Here is a 17,223-nt window from a genome sequence, read left to right as displayed (position 1 = left end):
ACATTCCCATTGGAGCTGTCCAGCAGATAAGAGAGTAAGGAAGGTCTAAGTTCAAATTTCGTCATTCTGTCATTGGTGGCCTCAGACAGACATAGTTTGCCAACCTGAAACACACATACACACCCACCCTGGTAAAATGGGATCATTAAAAAGGATTTAATAGGGCTGTTACTTTCCTCAACAGTACAGAGCGACCTGAATGTTGATCCCACTGGCAGTTCAGTTGACCCTTCTCTGGAAGTTGATTTTGGAGGGAAACTGGTATGTAAAATGTACCCCTAATTATTTTATTTTTCCTTAAAGGAAGACAGTAGTATCTTAAGAAACTAGCATCTGCTACTAACAAACAATAGAATAAGTTACTGTACTCTACAGCCTTTGAATTTACTAGCCTGTACAAGCTATGTTTCCGTGTGCTGCTCTGGTTCGCCAAAAGCGGCTTTGTCATGCTTGGCCACATGACCTGGAAGCTGTACGTCGGCTCCCTCAGCCAATAAAGCGAGATGAGCACTGCAACCCCAGAGTCGGTCACGACTGGACCTAATGGTCAGGGGTCCCTTTACCTTTACAGTCTATGTTAATCTCTAGTAGCATAAAAGGAGGAAAGGGCCAATATTTGAATCCATCCTTGCCTGATCACCTGGAGGCCCCTGATGCTCATCAGAAACAACCTAGCCAATGGTTGTTTGCAAGCCCAGTGTTTGGTGGAAATGACAAGTCGCATTAATGCAAAACAAAAGCACGGTAACTACTTCCTGTTTACCTGGGAACTCATTTTTATGTCTTGCATGGAAACTTGAGAATGACTTGAAGGTATGTCTGGTAGAATTGTCAAAAGGGTGCATTTTGCAAAACTCTGGCGCCAGTTTGGAAGGAGGCTGACACAGAAACCCAAGCATGCCAGTGACGTGAGTGCCTTGCTGGCAGGTCCTGGTGTTTCCACACAGATAGAGATTTTCTTCCAGGTAGTGCTTCATTGGCACATGCTCAGCCTCAAGCTTAGCTGGAAATCATAGCACTGGACTCACTTTCTGCAGGTGAGCTGCTTCTGGTTGCGATTGGGGATCCTAAGGAAATTGGGGAGGTGGTGGCAAGCAGGTCTCACACAAAGCAATGCACCCTCCTTCCAGCTATTCTCAGCATGGGCTAGGTGCCATTATTTTTAGCTACCAGTGAGACCTGGGAGCTTGGCTTTTCATCTCTCTCTAATATTATTATTTTATTGCGCACTATCAATGTACATGGTTCATAATTGTGGATGGGGGAGAAATTCTACCTAATTCATATTTCCTGGAATTATACACAAACTAAACTGTGGCTATGCTTTGAAATCTGCAGCTCAACTGAAAAACTGCTCCCAATTAATCAGGCAGCAAATTACATGTTTATACAAACAACAGAGGGCAACCACCACTGTTATTATCTCGGTAGTGGCACCCGCCCTGTGGAACGCCCTCCCACCAGAGGTCAAAGAGAACAACAATTATCAGACCTTTAGAAGGCATCTTAAGGCAGCCCTGTTTAGGGAAGCTTTTAATGTTTGATGGATTTCTGTTTAGGGAAGCTTTTAATGTTTGATGGATTTCTGTATTTTAATGTTTTGTTGGAAGCCGCCCAGAGTGGCTGGGTGAACCCGGCCAGATGGGCGGGGTATAAATAATAAATTAGTAGTAGTAGTAGAATCATAGAGTTCAAAGGTACCTTAGGGATCATCTAGTCCAACCCCCTGTAATGCAGGAATATGCTGTTGTCCCCTTTGTCATCTAAAAGTGGGTATCTTACCTGGCACAAGCATGTGCTGAAAGCTAAGCCCTCTACGGAATGGTGGCTCTTTATTGACCTGCTCCCTTTACCCACATGCTCAGCTAAAGACCAGAGCTGTGTTCAGAGACGCCAACCCTGTGTGGAACCAGGTGATGTTCTTTCCTATGCAGGTGAGTAGTTATCCAGAAATGGGGTGAGGAGAGAGAAAGCACAGGGGTAAATTTGTGGCTGGAGCTGAGCTTGCTTCCTACCACCATGACATCATGTTTCATCGGGGAGGGCTCTCCTGCAGGGGTGTAGCGGGGGGGATGGGGGCGGTTTGCCCCGGGTTCCTCTCTGGGGTGGGGGCGACACCTCGGCATGCACCCCCACCCAACCTCCAACAACAACAGCCGCCGCTGCCGCGGTTGCCATCGCGGAGGCCCCGGTGTTGCCGCCACCCGCCACTCTGTTGAGTGGCATGTGAAGCAGCCAACGGAGCCTCGCCTCACCTCGCCCCTCCTGGCTGCTTTACATGCCACTCAACAGAGTGGCGGGTGGGGCCGCATGCGGAGCCTGCTGACACTCGGCGGCCCCCTCCCGCGAGCGAGCAGCCAGCTGCTGCCCGGTAAAGCCTTGCTCGGTGGTTGGCTGCTTTGCTTCTTTCTGCTGGGGCGGAGGCAAGGGGCGGGCCAGAGAGGGGCGTCAGTGGCGGCCGCTGACGCCCCTCCCTGACCCGCCCCTCGCCGCTCCGCCTGAGCAGGGAGAAGTAAAGCGCACTACGGAGCGGGTTGCCGGCGGCACCGCTCTAGTACAGTGGAACCTCGGTTTATGAACACCTCGGTTTATGAATTTTCGGTTTACGAACGCTGCGGACCCATCTGGAACGGATTAATTCACTTTCCATTACTTTCAATGGGAAAGTTCGCTTCAGGTTATGAACACTTCAGTTTATGAACAGACTTCTGGAACCAATTATACCCATGCTTCGGGTTAAGTACGCTTCAGGTTGAGTACTCCGTGGACCCGTCTGGAACGGATTAATCCACTTTCCATTACTTTCAATAGGAAAGTTCGCTTCAGTTTATGAACGCTTCAGTTTAAGTACTCCGCGGACTGTCTGGAACGGATTAATTCACTTTTCATTACTTTCAATGGGAAAGTTCACTTCAGTTTATGAACGCTTCAGTTTATGAACAGACTTCCGGAACCAATTGTGTTCATAAACCGAGGTACCACTGTATTGGAATCCTCGGATCCCGGCGCTGTAGCACTGCCCCTGGCAACCTGATCCGTAGTGCGCATGCGCAGAGCGATGCATGCATTGTTACGTAGCGATGTTGCGCGTGTGCACCACGGAGCGGGTTGCCGCCCTGGGTGACCAAGAGGCTCCATACGCCGCTGCTCTCCTGTGTTGCAGTCTGTTACTCTGAAATGTCTGCTACTATTTACTGTTTACACCTCTGACATGCAAACCCTCGCACTGGCTCAGTTAGGAATTGGCCTTGGCAAGCAGAGCCCTCTGGCCCTAAAACCAGAAATTAGCTCAGTCTTTTTGCTTTCCAAAATGCAGAATCCTGTTAGGTTCCCAATAACATCAATGGAAGCCCAAGACCTCAGCCACCACCTCTCCCTCATGCAAACTTTACTTGGCTGCTATAATGGCCTCCATTTATCCCTGATGCCTGGGGTGCTGAAATGGGAGCATGTTCATTGGTATTCCAGGTGCAAGGAGATTTGGGGTGTGTTGATTCCATGGCACCTGAGCTTGTTTTATTTTCTGAGCTGGAGATGAACTTCTCCGGGACACATGGGCGCATTAGGAGCTTGAGAAGTTCATTCCCTGAGCTGGGTAAAACTAATCATACAGCCCATCATCTCTAACTTTACAGTGACTGAAGCTGGGTTCTGTTATTTGTGAGGTGGTGATGGAATCTTGGGTGGTCCATGGAGCAGACAGACGCAGAGAGATTTCCTTATCAACTTGCCTTTTCCCTTGCAGATGCCTTCCATGTGTGACCTAATCAAACTCAGTGCTCTTGATGGGTGAGTGCTGCCAGCACACCTCGGATCACACCTCCAACACAGCACAGTACCTGGGCCATATACTATGCCCCCCATAGACATTGCCTGTCCAAGATATATTACTGCTTTCCAGTCATGCAAAGGTCAGAGGTTTCTGCTCTAGCCCCCATCCAAGCAAGTGGATGTTCATATTCCAACCAAGCAAAAAAGCGCATGAGAGGGTACAGAGCAGGGCAGTGAGGAGTCTGTTCTGGGGAGATGGGGTACAGTTGAGGAGAGTTCCAGGGGCTAGGAAGAGACCTGGAGTGCCACTGGGGGGGTGTTCCCCACCGCTGCTGCCATAAAGCCTTCTATTTTGTTTTCTAGGGAACAAAATGAAGATAGCAGTGTTCTGGGGACAGCATTTCTCAGCCTTTCCCAGATCTCTTCAGCTGGGACTGACTTGGGAAGTAAGCAAGCTTTGATTCTTTGCAAACACACACCCTGCAAATCTGGGCCACCTGACAGCAACCACTCCTTTCAATTAGCATAACACACAATCTTTCGGTGAGCTCTCTTATGCAAGCAGAGCTGGTTCCAGGTTTCAGAGGATCCTGGAGGAACTGCCTTCCATGGCCCCTCCCCACTGGGAGCAAGCCCTTCGCTGGGCAATGGCAGGCATCCCGGACAGCAGGCACGGATGGGATGGCCTCCTGGCTTGGCTGTGTGGCTGGACTTACCATTATAGCCACCATTTTAATTTGCCCACAATGCAATGCCCGTTGCATGTACATCATATTGCATTCCAGGGAAATTCAAAGGATGGCCTGGGACTTGGCACCAGTCACAGTGCCCCCCCCCAAGTCATGGGGCTTCTGGCATTTGCCTGAGATTGCTGTGCGCTGGTGTAAGCCCCATTGAAATGGAATGGTGGGAACACACTATTCTACGTCCCCCTCAGATCCAAAGGCAGTGAGGTCCAGGTCCTGAGTCTGAGAAGGATAATCGTCGGCTTGGAGGGACCATTTGGTGGCCAAGTTGCCCAGAATGAGGAAGATTAGCCGTTCTTAGAGACAGGGTGGGGAATCTGTGGCCACGGAGGTATTAATAGACTCCATGCCCTTAGAGTCCTAGCCATCATGACCAGCAATCAAGGATGCCAGAAGTTGTAGTCCAGCAGCACTGGGTTTTAGGGCAGTGTGGGTGGTTCCCCGCACAAGGTGCCCAGCCAAGGAGGCAGAAAATAATAGCCGTAGTCATAATACTAAAACCTCTATTTATATGGGTACCTACTGAGAAGATCCATTTAAAAAGCACCTGTACCAAAAGGCATTACTGCGAAAACATGAACTATGCAGTGGAGGCACAACATTTTGTCCTCACTCAAGGCACCATATTACCAAAGTCTGCTCCTGAGTCCAGCAACATCTGGAAGGCCACAGTTTCCCCAGCCGTCTTAGAGCTCTATCATCCCCCTCAACTGTACCTTTTTAAGTGGAACATCCCAGATCATAGAAGCCAATCCTGGCTTCCGTTTGGATCTTGGAATGTCTCGTTAAAGACATCAGCAGGGTCACACCAAAGCGTCTTTTGGTCCAGCACTTCGGCAAAACTCTTCCAACTCTCCAGGTGATTGCCAGAGCAACGGACTAGAAGTTGCACCCCTCCTAGTGTCCCGATTTTGGGGATGAAACTGTTGGAGGGCATGTTCTATAGCAGATGGTGTTATAGGATTGGCTCTATACAATCACATGATATCAAGGGCCAAGAGGATTCTGGGTAGTGGTGTCCGGTGTTGAGCTGCCTGCTGTTCCTTCCCCTGGCCTTCAACCCCAGAGGCACAGAGTCCCATAGAGCTCCAGGTTCAAGCCCTCTGCTGCCTTTTAGCTTCCTTGGTTTCAGTGGAAGATTATGCAGGAAGACTTCCCAATACGGCAGATTGTGCCCTGGGGATCAGATCTGTCTGATGTCATCTTGAAGATCACCCCAAACTGGCCACCTTGCCTTGCCTTGTGACTAGGCTGGTGGTGTACAGACTCTTCCTCCCCTCAAGCTCTTGTTGGTTTCAGAGAAATTCTCAGGCTTCCTGCCGTGCTTCGGGCCAAGCTTTGTGACCCTCTACAGGACCCCACCAGAGCTCATGAACGAAGAGGACAATTTAGAGAATGTCGGGAGTGTAAGTCTGTCTCTTGAGTCTATTTCTTAAGAGTTGTGGCAAGAGGGTGATTGTTCTGCAAGGCACCAGCACTGCAAACTGAAAATAGTTTTCTAATGCTGAGCTACAACATTTACCAAGAGTGAATGACACAACCGCTCTTTGTGATTAAGATATAAATTTATATCCAGAAACATATTTAACAATACCCGTGTCAGAGATGGATGTATCCATTGGCCAGTAGCCTCACTGATCTCCTGGCTTCCAAAACCCTTGTACCTGGGGGCAATCCCAATCCCTAGGGGCATGTGGAGGTAAGTATCAACCATACCACAGCCTCTCAAATGTATAGGAGAATGAATAGGGTTTATCAGGGATAATTTCCTCGGTGTAAAGTACACCTTGGCAAGAACAAGCTTTTGTGTTCCAAGGAGAATGTGCACACTCTTGCTGAGCTGGGCTATTTTAGGCTGTGCTAAAGAGTGTAAGGAAAGGCTAATACAGACATCACAATGTTGCTCTTTCTTTTCAATTCTTCCTCATCATCGTCTGTTATTCTGCTCTTTCTATCACGAACTCTTTTTCTCTTTTCGAAGGAAGGGATGATTTACCGGGGAAGAGTCCTAGTGGAGCTGACTAGCTACATGGAGTCGGACCCCGTTCAAAGAATAGAAGCTATTCCTGAACCATATATTAAAAGAATGGAGGTAACCAAAGAACGAAATATATACAAGTTATTTTCTTGCTATGTGCAAACAGGACTCTGGGATGGGGTAGGGATGTTCCATAAGACTGTGAAGATGTGGACCTTGTAGGAGCAGCTACATAGCCAAGATGATTACAGAGAGAAAGACAAGGGGAAAGAAGGAGGTAAAGGAGGCCTCAGGAGGGGAGGAGTTGTTTCCTCCCTGCTTACTTTCCCATGTTTCTCCTGGAAGACTGTAGTATCATGGAAACACAGGATTCGGGCAGCTGGCAACAGGAGCAGTCTTTATTATCTACTTACAGATGAAGCTTTCTTGTGTTTGTCTTTGGAAGATGTTGAGGAACTTTACATGGTCCAGAATGCAGAAGCTAAACTGTGTGGTTTGAGATCACAGTGTCACCAGTTGTTTTATTTCATAATGATGGCCTAAACCAGGGGTGGCCAACTCCCAAGAGACTGCGATCTACTCACAGTGTTAAAAACTGGCAGTGATCTACCCCCTTTTTTGTGGTTCAGGTCAAAGTTGTTGAGATTTTTTTAAGGAAGGAGGAAGGCCCATTTTGGGGGGGTTCGGGTCAAAGTTGTTGCGTTTTTTCAGGGAGGAGGTAAAATGTTGAGCTTTTTTAAGGGGAGCCAGAGTTGTTCAGCTTCTTTGGGGGAGCCAATGATCTACCGCAGATGTCCAGTGATCTACCAGTAGATCACAATCTACCTGTTGGACATGCCTGGCCTAAACCTTTCAAGTGGGCCCTCAGAACTCTTGGACCAGGATATTTCAGTGATTGCTTCCTATGTTTTTTAGCAGAAAGACGGCATAAATTGTTCTAGTAAATGAATAACATAATAGAACTGCTTGTGAGCTCCATACAGCAAGAGAAGGCCTGTTGACCTGTCATTCCCTGCCCACCTGGCATGCCTTCTCTGCTGTCTGGAAAGTGCAAGGCCAAGAGCTTGAAGAACCCAAGTTCTATCCAGGCACTGGGTCACTCGGGTCCTCCAGGTGTTCTTGGACTCCCGTCAGCGCAGCCTATGGCCAAAGATGATGGGAGGTGCAGGCCAAGAAGACCTGGAGGGTTTCCCATGCCAACTGTGCCAGACTGGAGTGCCCAGGTTCTGCTGGCACGCTTCCACTGGGGCCTCTCATTGGCCACTGTAAGAACAGGTTGGTGGTTCTTCTGCTTAAATTTTGAGGAGAGGATCTTTTGTAGACACTTTAATCACTTCTCAATATGTAAGTATTATAAATAAGTAAATAGATAGTCTTTTTGTTTTACAAAAAGAATAAAACAGTAAAATTATTAGTAAAAAAACATCCAAAGGATAATTAATTCCAAGATAAAGTAAAAACAGATTAAAACACATTTCAACATACTGCATATTTTAGTAAGCTTGTCTAAACATAAAATGTTTTTAACAGGCACTGAAGGTGCCTGTCTGATGTCAATACGCAAGGAGTTCCAAAGTGTGTGAGGTTAATTTGTTACTGTGCCAGTTCCACAGATTTGTTTGTTTGTTTCTGCAGCGCTATTTGCCTCAAATCCGGTATGGGTTATGTGTCATCTTTTATTCAGCTACTATGTTGGCGGATATCAAGGAGCAGATCCAGTTTGAGGTCAGCATTGGGAACTATGGCAACAAATTTGATGGGACTTGCAAACCTTCTGCCTCAACCACTCAGTACAGCCATGCTGTGTATGATGGTAAGGAACGATGATGATGAAATTTATTAGTTATCCTTCACCAACAGATCCCAGGCTGGATCTGTTTAAAATTTGAAATTTAAAATTCAGAATTAAAAACAGTTGAAACATGTTACATTCCCCAAAATAGGGTGTGTCTTGAAAATACACATCTCAGGTGCCAAAGATCAGGTTAAAGAGGTGCATCTTCAGCATTCAGTAAAAGCTGCATAGTGAAGAAGTCAGACACACCTTTCTGGGTAGGAAATTCCACAACTTAGGGGCCACCACAGATCTTGCCCTCTCCTAGACCATCACACCCAGTTACCCTAAACTTCTGAGGCAGCTGGAAAGCTTGGTTGCAGATTTGGCTCCTGTAAGGGACTACTTCATATTCCTGCACTGCAGGGGTTGGACTAGAAGAGCCTCAGGGTTCCTTCCATCTCTATGATTCTGTGAAAGCTATGAGGTGCCCTCTCTGCTAAGCTTAACACCTGGGAGGATCTGTAGCGAAGGAGGCAGTCTTTCAGGAATTTGGGGCCTAAATCATTTACAGCTTTGCACACTAACATAATCACCTTGAACTGGGCCTGGAAATGAACTGGCAAATGGGGGTGGGCAGGAAAAGAAAGGATTCACTGTGAAGGGAAATACTATTTGGAGGTCGAAGGTACAGGAGCTCAGTGGGTAGAGCATATGCTATGAGTGTCATGTGTCCATGCATCTTAATCCCTCCCTTCTTCCAAAGGGCTCAGGCATGGTTTCTTCCATGTATCCCTACAATAGTCTTGTGAGGAAGGTTGGAGGCAGACGTTCACTGAATAAACTTGTTGCAGAGCGGTGCTCATGCTAGTGTCTTGGGGGGGGGGGAATCTTCTGGTGCCATCAAGAGTTAACAAGTTCATTATGGCATAAGTCATCCATTATCTGCATAGCCCATGGAAGCTTATAATAAATTTGTTAGCACTTTAAAAGGTACCACAAGACTCTTTGTTGTCTTCCCAATTAGAATCATAGAGTTGGAAGAGACCACAAGGGGCATCCAGTCCAACCCCCTGCCAAGCAGGAAACACCATCAAAGCATTCCTGACAAATGGCTGTCAAGCCTTCGCTTAAAGACATCCAAAGAAGGAGACTCCACCACACTCCTTGGCAGCAAATTCCATTGTCGAACAGCTCTTACTGTCAGGAAGTTCTTCATTATATTTAGGTGGAATCTTCTTTCTTGTGGCTTGAATCCATTGCTCCGTGTCCGCTTCTCTGGAGCAGCAGAAAACAACCTTTCACCCTCTTCCATATGAAATCCTTTTATATATTTGAACATAGCTATCATATCACCCCTTAATCTTGTCTTCTACAGGCTAAATATAGCCAGCTCCCTAAGCCGTTCCTCATAAGGCATTGTTTCCAGGCCTTTGACCATTTTGGTTGCCCTCCTCTGGACATGTTCCAGCTTGTCAGTATCCTTCTTGAACTGTGGTGCCCAGAACTGGACACAGTACTCCAGGTGAGGTCTGACCAGAACAGAATACAGTGGTACTATTACTTCCCTAGATCTAGATGCTATACTCCTATTGATGCAGCCCAGAATTGCATTGGCTTTTTTAGCTGCTGCATCACACTGCTGACTCATGTCAAGTCTGTGGTCTATCAAGACTCCTAGATCCTTTTCACATGTACTGCTCTCAAGCCAGGTCTCACCCATCCTGTATTTGTGCCTTTCCTTTTTTTTTGCCCAAGTGTAGTTCCTTACATTTCTCCTTGTTAAAATTCATCTTGTTTGCTTTGGCCCAGTTGTCTAATCTGTTAAGGTCATTTTGAAGTTTGATCCTGTCCTCTGGGGTATTAGCCACCCCTCCCAATTTGGTGTCATCTGCAAACTTGCTCAGGATGCCCTCCAAGTCATTGATAAAGATGATAAAGATTGATAAAGCACCCCACTAGTCACTTCTCTCCAGGATGAAGAGGAGCCATTGATGAGCACCCTTTGGGTTCAGTCAGTCTGCCAGTTACAAATCCACTGAATGGTAGCATTGTCTAGCCCGCGTTTTACCAGCTTCTTTACAAGAATATCATGGGGCACCTTGTCAAGGGCCTCCTGAAATCAAGATAGGCTACATCCACAGCCTTCCCTTCATCTACCAGGCTTGTAATTCTGTCAAAAAATGAGATCAGATTAGTCTGACATGACTTATTTTTCAGAAACCCATGCTGACTTTTAGTGATCACAGCGTTCCTTTCTAGGTGCTCACAGACCATTTGCTTAATGATCTGCTCTAGAATATTTCCTGGTATTGATGTCAGGCTGACTGGGCGGTAATTGTTTGGGTAATTGTTAGCTTTGTTGCTGAACAGAGCACTGGCCTGACCGCTACACCACAAAGGTTTTCATGGAAGGGCCTCTGTCTGCATGTTTGGAGAGCTGTTGCCAGTCAGAGTAGGCAACACTGGGCTAGATGGACCAGTAGTCTGACTGCTCATGAAGCAGCTTCATGACAAGACAAGACCCGGTGCAAAACCAGGCAATTCCTTTCCAGGTAACCACTACTACTACTTGCCATGGTATGACACAAAGCCCATGGTTGCCATCACCTCATTCTGGGAGAACATTAGCTACAGAATCACCAGTATGAATGCCATGCTATTCATTCACGACAGGCTGGTAAGTCCAGGAACCACTGATTGGAGGGAGCAGGCATGTTTGGGATGTACCACCTAAGAGGGGGTGGTGGAATGGCCTGTCTGCAAGAGGGATATGTATCCCAGGTTATTTTCTCATTTCCTACGGCTGCCAATTATATACCCCTTGCATGATGGAAGCCACCACTCACAATACCAGTATCATAGTGCTTCTGAGCATGGAGGGTATGTCCTTAGCTATCATGCCTCTGGTCTGCCTTTATCTCCATGCATCATAGACACATAGAGTTGGGAGTGACTTTGAGGGTCTTCTACTCTAAGTGCCTGTGCCAGGGACTGGAAGAGCTCTGAGCAGTCTGTGGTGGAGGCAGGGGGCCAGGGAATTAACCCAGAAGAGGGGGCCAGCAATTTATGGGATTGCTCACTGCCTGTGAGACAGAAGGGGAGGGGAGGGTCAGAGACAGAGGAAGACATGCCGGATGTGTCAGAGGCGAAGGAAGAGGCTGTGCAGGCGAGGGGCGAGCCAGTCCAATCCCTGCCACCACCACACACACACACCCCGCTGTCTCCTAGAACCAGAAGGGGCTTGAAGAGGAAAGAGCAGCGACAGCTTCCCTGCAGAAGCCGCAGGTGACACATGTCCCATCAGATGAGGGTACATATGCCGGGGGTGGATGTCCCAATGTTGTTCCATAGGGTGCTTATCAGAGCTCAGCTGCAGGAGATTCCTGAGTTCTGGACAGAGCAACCTGGCAGGCTGCATTCAGACCTGAGGTGGTCAAATCCTGGTGCCAATAACCTAGTAAGAAGAACTGGCAATCTTGTAAGGCAGAAGCAGAGCAGATATAGTGTGGCTTCTGGGCCAGCATATTATCACCATCATTATAACTATTATTTACCCCCTTTCACCCTAAGGTCACAGGGTGGGTTAAAACATTATAGCTTGGTGTTAAAGAAGTTTAAAACAACTTAAAACCACAGAGATATAGTGGTTTCTAAAAAATATGCACCTCCAGTGTGAAAAGCCAGGGTAAAGCATTGAAACAGGCCAATGACTGCTGGGCTGTATGCAAGTAGGCTCTGCTCAGAGTTGACCCATTGGAATTAAGGAACTTAAATTAGGCCACATTCACACCACATGTTTAATGATCCATTATACCACTTTAAATGCTCATGACTTTCCCCAAAGAATTCTAGAAGCTGTCGTTTGTGAAGGGTGCTGAGAACTGATAGGATACCCCCAGTCCCACCCAAACTACATTTCCCAGAGTCTCATGCAAAAAGGGATTGATTGTTATACCATTTTGAGGATTGTAGCTTTGTTAGGGGGAAAGGGGGTGCTCTCTGAACAATTCTCAACACTTTTGAATTCTGTCTCCCAGGACTCTTGGGGGGGAGCCATGACTGTTTGAAGTGGTGCCATTGTGCTCTGTGATCTACTCCCGGGGGGGGGGTGGACTAGCAGTGATCTGCCCGTTTTTGGGGGGGTAGCAAATACTTGGAACCCAAAGTTGTTGAGCATTTTTAGGGGAGCAGCAAATACGTCTGCCCGCGAGGAAAATGAGCCAGCAATTGACTTCTATCAACCGGGGATCGACCTGTTGATCATGGTCAACCAGTTGGACAACCCTGTTGTAATTCATCTCTACCCTTCTTCACAGGGCCCATATTCACCTAGCAAGATGGCTTTCATAATTTTTATTACTATTACCCTAATTGTAGAAGACACATAGAATATAACTACTGTATACTATAATATGCCGTTGGTTTTGGCTTATGGGCTGCCCAGCTATCACCATGTGCTTCCTTCCCTAACAGAAGAAGAACCTGGACACTCTTAAAGCCATCAGCACTCCCAAAGACCCAGTTGTGGGTACTGTTTGGAAAACGCTCCAGAAAGAACTGGTGGAAGACTGCAAGTGAGCAATGGGAAGAAGGCCATGGAAGTTCTGGCAGGGGAGGGGGCCGCAGAGCTGGTGTGTTCCTGGTGTGCAAGGGAGGGCATACACCCAGGCAGAAGGCGTCTCCTCCCCAAACCAGGCTTTCATAGAGAGTGTGAGACTTTAAAGTGGCACTACACATCCCAAAAGCATGCTCCGACCTCCGTGTCCTTGGAGCTGTTGGTCTTTGCAACTACTTCCAAAAACTTGAATCTCCTATTACTTCAGTGGATGCATTTAAATTCCCCAATGTTTAAAGTGAGTCACTCAGCTGCTCCCCTGGATCCAGGCTTCTCTGAATATCCCCACTGCCATCACCTCCTAGCTTGCAGTGAGTAGCTGGTGGGAATGTCCCCTCAAAACCTGGAGCCTGCCAGTACTCAGGAGAAAGATGCACTAGTGATCAAAACTGTGGGACCTTTTTGGACAAAATGTATTTCTGAGGTATGATGATTCATACCATCAGCCTTTTTTAGAATAATGCCATGAATTTATATATCATTAGAAAGTTAATTTGTTGCATTATATTCTGCTGTGTTGCATTACTTTTATCCTATCAAAAGTTATAGCCAAAATAAAAGACGTTATACACAGAAAACCATGATAAAGGGCATTTTATATATAACTTTTCCTAAAGGTTTCCACAATTTTGGCCACTACTGTAGTGTCCATTCTTTACCTTCCCTTCAGCTCTGCACCCAGAGCCAGAGTTGCAATGGATGCCTTCTGCCACTCCAACCTTTTGCCCACCTCTTTTCCCGCGGGGAGCACTGAACTTTTCCCGCCTCCTCCATGCTCAGGAGACCTCTTCCTACCTGGGAACCCCCAACAGTCCCTACCATGCTGGATCTTCAGCTGAGGAAGCTGCGCACCCAACTCCTCCTGAAAACCAGCAAGGCTGCAGAGAAAACAAGCTGGAAGACGCCCCTGCAGAAACTGATTGCCAAAGCAGAGATTTGGCTGAACAGGATCGCTTCAGTCACTTCCGAGGTACCTCCTGGGGACAACTCTTGTAAGGAATGGAAGCTCAAGGACTGCTTTTCTCAAATGCTTCTGGGATATTAGTCCCCCATGTTCCTTGGACAAAGCTGCTCTGCCCTGAGCCTTAAAAGGAGAAGGAAGGCTTGGGGTGTTGTGTGTTTATTGCACATCATGTAATGGATGCCATAATAGTGCATTAGTGGTAGATTTATACTGGAACATTCACACATCATTCCAGTTGATTGCTTATTATGTGATGCTTCCCCAGTGTTTCTGCATTATTGCTGGCCACAGGGGCACTCCTGCACTATAGTGCTACAAAAGCAACATAACAGAAGAAGAAGAGGGGGGAAAAACACAGAATGTGGTATAAAATGTTGTTGTTGATATATTTATTTATACTTCAACTTTTTCCTTCATTGGACTCAAGGTGGCTTACAGATAAATTTAAGGACTGGTAATAACATAGAAAATTGTGCCTGGAAACCAGCTGGTAGCCAGCGGAACAGTTGTAGCATCTTCTTCACATCTAGTGCACTCCAAGTGCGAGTTTTTAAAGCCACAGTTGCATGACGTTGGCCACAATCCATGGCCATCCTGTAGTTTCTTGATAAATGCTGTTATCTCATGTGTTTCCCCCTCAAACCAGCTTCTATCCAACTAGCAAACTTAAGCTGCATTCGCTTCAAATTTAAGAATGGTGTGTACATATGAGACAGTCATTGTGCATCTACAGAGAAGAGCACATATGCAGATGACAGATTCATGAATAGGAGTTTGGGGGAAAGGGGGTTGCAGGAGCCAAAAAGGTCATGCTTGTTGGGTGAAAACATCCCCATTCACTCTCTCAGACCCTCCAAGTGCCCCTATTTTCCAGGGACGTCCCTGATTTAGAGAAGCCATCCCAGTTTCTGATTTGATCCCGGAACTTCCCACTTTTCCTTAGGATGCCCATATTTCATTGGAGAAATGTTGGAGGGTATGCTCTCTGATGTGACCAACACCATGCAAATGTGACTTGAAAAGATGCAGGGTGGAAACAACTGTGCTGTGTTTTAGGCTGCTTATATGAACATACCCTACGTGTTATAAGTACAAATGCAACCACAGTTAGTGACCTCTGGCTCCCTGTCCTTCTTGCTGCCCTTAGGCCCAGATCAGCATTCCAGATGTCATGATCTGGATGCTGTGTGATGACAAGCGGGTGGCCCACACCCGTGTCAGGTCTCATACAATCATGTTCTCCAAAGCTGGCCCCCATGCCAGGGGCAGGATGTGTGGCAAAACCCAGACCATCTTCCTGCAGGTAAAAAGAACTACTTTTTGACACTGAAAATGGGGTCTCTGTTTGCTTGTTTTCCTCTTCCCTCCTCTTCCTTTTTTTCTTTTCTGCTGTGTCTATTAGATTGTAAGCTTGCAGGCTGGAATTGTTTTGTTTTTACTGGTCTTATAATGGCCATTCTAGGAGTCTTTTTATTCTGAAAAGCAGAGTACAAATGCTTTAAATAGAATTAAAATAGCAAATAGAAAGATATATCTAGCTTGGCTCATTTGTTTCCCAATTCTCTTAGCAAAAGCCATAGGAATTAAAGCTATTGGGGTCACCCAGGAGGCATCTCATGCCCTCCCCTCCGAGTCTGCCCAAGGGAGTTGCTGACACTCCTCTAGCCCTGCCTGTTGTGCTTTCTTTCCTCCTTACATTACTGCCCTTATGTCACAGGAACCGGGGGGGGGGGAGAGAGAGAGAGACAAGGAGCAGCTGTTATGTGGGTGAGCTCAGTGCTGTACTACTATTGAAGGTTTCCTGACTCCTGCTGCTTCCTGGTATTGGGGCAGATCTGTTGCAAGGTTTCCCCTCACAGTGTGATACTACAGGGACACTGCAGGACCCCCATGTCCAGAGGCAGTCTATCACCAAATACCGATATATGTGGAGCAGCAGTAGATCTGGCTGGTACCTCTATGCCCCCTACATTGTGGGTTTCCCAGAGGCATGCAAAGGCCTTTGACTTCATCAGCCAAAAAGGACTCTTCACATGGCTCCACAAGATGATTGTGTCCTTCCATGAGAACCTGCGTGGCGCTGTCCAATCTGACAGCTCATCCTCAGATGCCTTCCCTATAAAGAAGAGTGTGAAACAGGGCAGTGTTCTCTCTCCAACCCTCTTTGGCATATTCTCCTCCCCGTTGCTCTCATACGCCTTCAGCTCGACTAAAGGTGGTATGTCCACCCATACAAAGAAGAGTGGCAGATCCTTATCCGAGAGATGTTTTTTGCAGGCAATGTGGCCTTGACAGCACACTCCAAGGAAGCTCTACAGAGACTCAACAATTTTACCCAAGCCTGCAGGGAGTTCAGCCTTGCCACCAGCCTGACAAAGACCAACATATAGGTCTACCAGGCTTGCATGTTGAGCACATTGCTCTATGGAAGTTAGTTGTGGGCAAATTACAACTGTCAGGAGCGATGCCTCAGTGCCTTCCACATGTGCTGTGCCAAGAGGATTTTGGGTATCAAAAAGAATTCCAAAGAAAGGTGTGCTCTCCCAAGCCCACATTTCCAGCATGTTTGCACCATCTCAGCATTGTCTACGGTGGCTTGGTCATGTCCACAGAATGGAATATGGCCAGATACCCAAGGATGTGCTCCACAGGGAGCTGGTTTCCTGCACCAGGCCAGTTGTTAGGCCTACTCTGCATTGCAAAGATATCTTCAAAAATGACATAAATTCTGGCAACACCAACCCTACTACTGTATGTAGGAATCCCTTGCCAATGACCACAGTGCCTGGAGACAAACAGTCAAGTCATGTATCCATAGCAGTGACCAGAGGAGACATGACCACTAAGGGGAGCACAGAGAGAAGAAACACCATGCTGCAGCTGCAGCTGCACAAGTGGGTGCCTTCATCAGCCCCAGCTGCAACAAAACATGTCTCTTGCATCAGTCTCTACAGCCACAGCAGGCGCTGCAATGGCTTGACTTCACCCCCAAAGGCACCCTCCTCCATTGTCTCCTGAGACAGATGGATGCCAGCATGTGGTTAGCCACCATGGGATGGCTCAATGTGCTCAACACACAAGCCTGGTAGACCTTCATCTTGGTATTGGCATCACATTCTCCCAGGCCCTTTTGGAGAGGCAAGCCATTGCCACAGCTGCCTTGCCAAATGCTTGTCCAGCTCAGCATCCATGGAGAGATTGCTGGCTATGGTAGACAAAATCATCTACCACCTCAAGCATGTGGCCATCAATGCTGATGCATGAAGAGCTGGCCAACGTCCTGACTGGGTTCCAGCCTAGATGGACCTTTGCTCTGATCCAACAGGGTTCTTCTGATGTCCCTTCAAGGCTCAGAAAATAAGGACAGCGGGG

The 17,223-nt window shown here is 47.2% G+C and overlaps 1 protein-coding gene across 1 annotated transcript in view; it reads left to right on the top strand.

Annotated features, from left to right (window-relative positions):
* The window catches only part of FER1L5 (fer-1 like family member 5), a 79,913-nt gene that overhangs the window by 18,001 nt on the left and 44,689 nt on the right, over window positions 1-17,223 (top strand). Inside the window, exons 12-22 of the mRNA XM_060276486.1 lie at window positions 185-261; window positions 1,866-1,934; window positions 3,746-3,789; window positions 4,135-4,217; window positions 5,817-5,923; window positions 6,499-6,609; window positions 8,131-8,308; window positions 10,825-10,949; window positions 12,746-12,846; window positions 13,668-13,857; window positions 14,999-15,154. Coding sequence (XP_060132469.1) covers window positions 185-261; window positions 1,866-1,934; window positions 3,746-3,789; window positions 4,135-4,217; window positions 5,817-5,923; window positions 6,499-6,609; window positions 8,131-8,308; window positions 10,825-10,949; window positions 12,746-12,846; window positions 13,668-13,857; window positions 14,999-15,154 — 1,241 coding nt within the window. The remainder of the gene's footprint in view (window positions 1-184; window positions 262-1,865; window positions 1,935-3,745; window positions 3,790-4,134; window positions 4,218-5,816; window positions 5,924-6,498; window positions 6,610-8,130; window positions 8,309-10,824; window positions 10,950-12,745; window positions 12,847-13,667; window positions 13,858-14,998; window positions 15,155-17,223) is intronic.

Source organism: Zootoca vivipara, chromosome 6 (genome assembly GCF_963506605.1).
Source record: "Zootoca vivipara chromosome 6, rZooViv1.1, whole genome shotgun sequence".
NCBI classification, from domain to species: domain Eukaryota; kingdom Metazoa; phylum Chordata; class Lepidosauria; order Squamata; family Lacertidae; genus Zootoca; species Zootoca vivipara.
The sequence above is the reverse complement of the archived record's forward strand: the minus strand, read 5'-3'. Positions and strand labels throughout refer to the sequence as shown.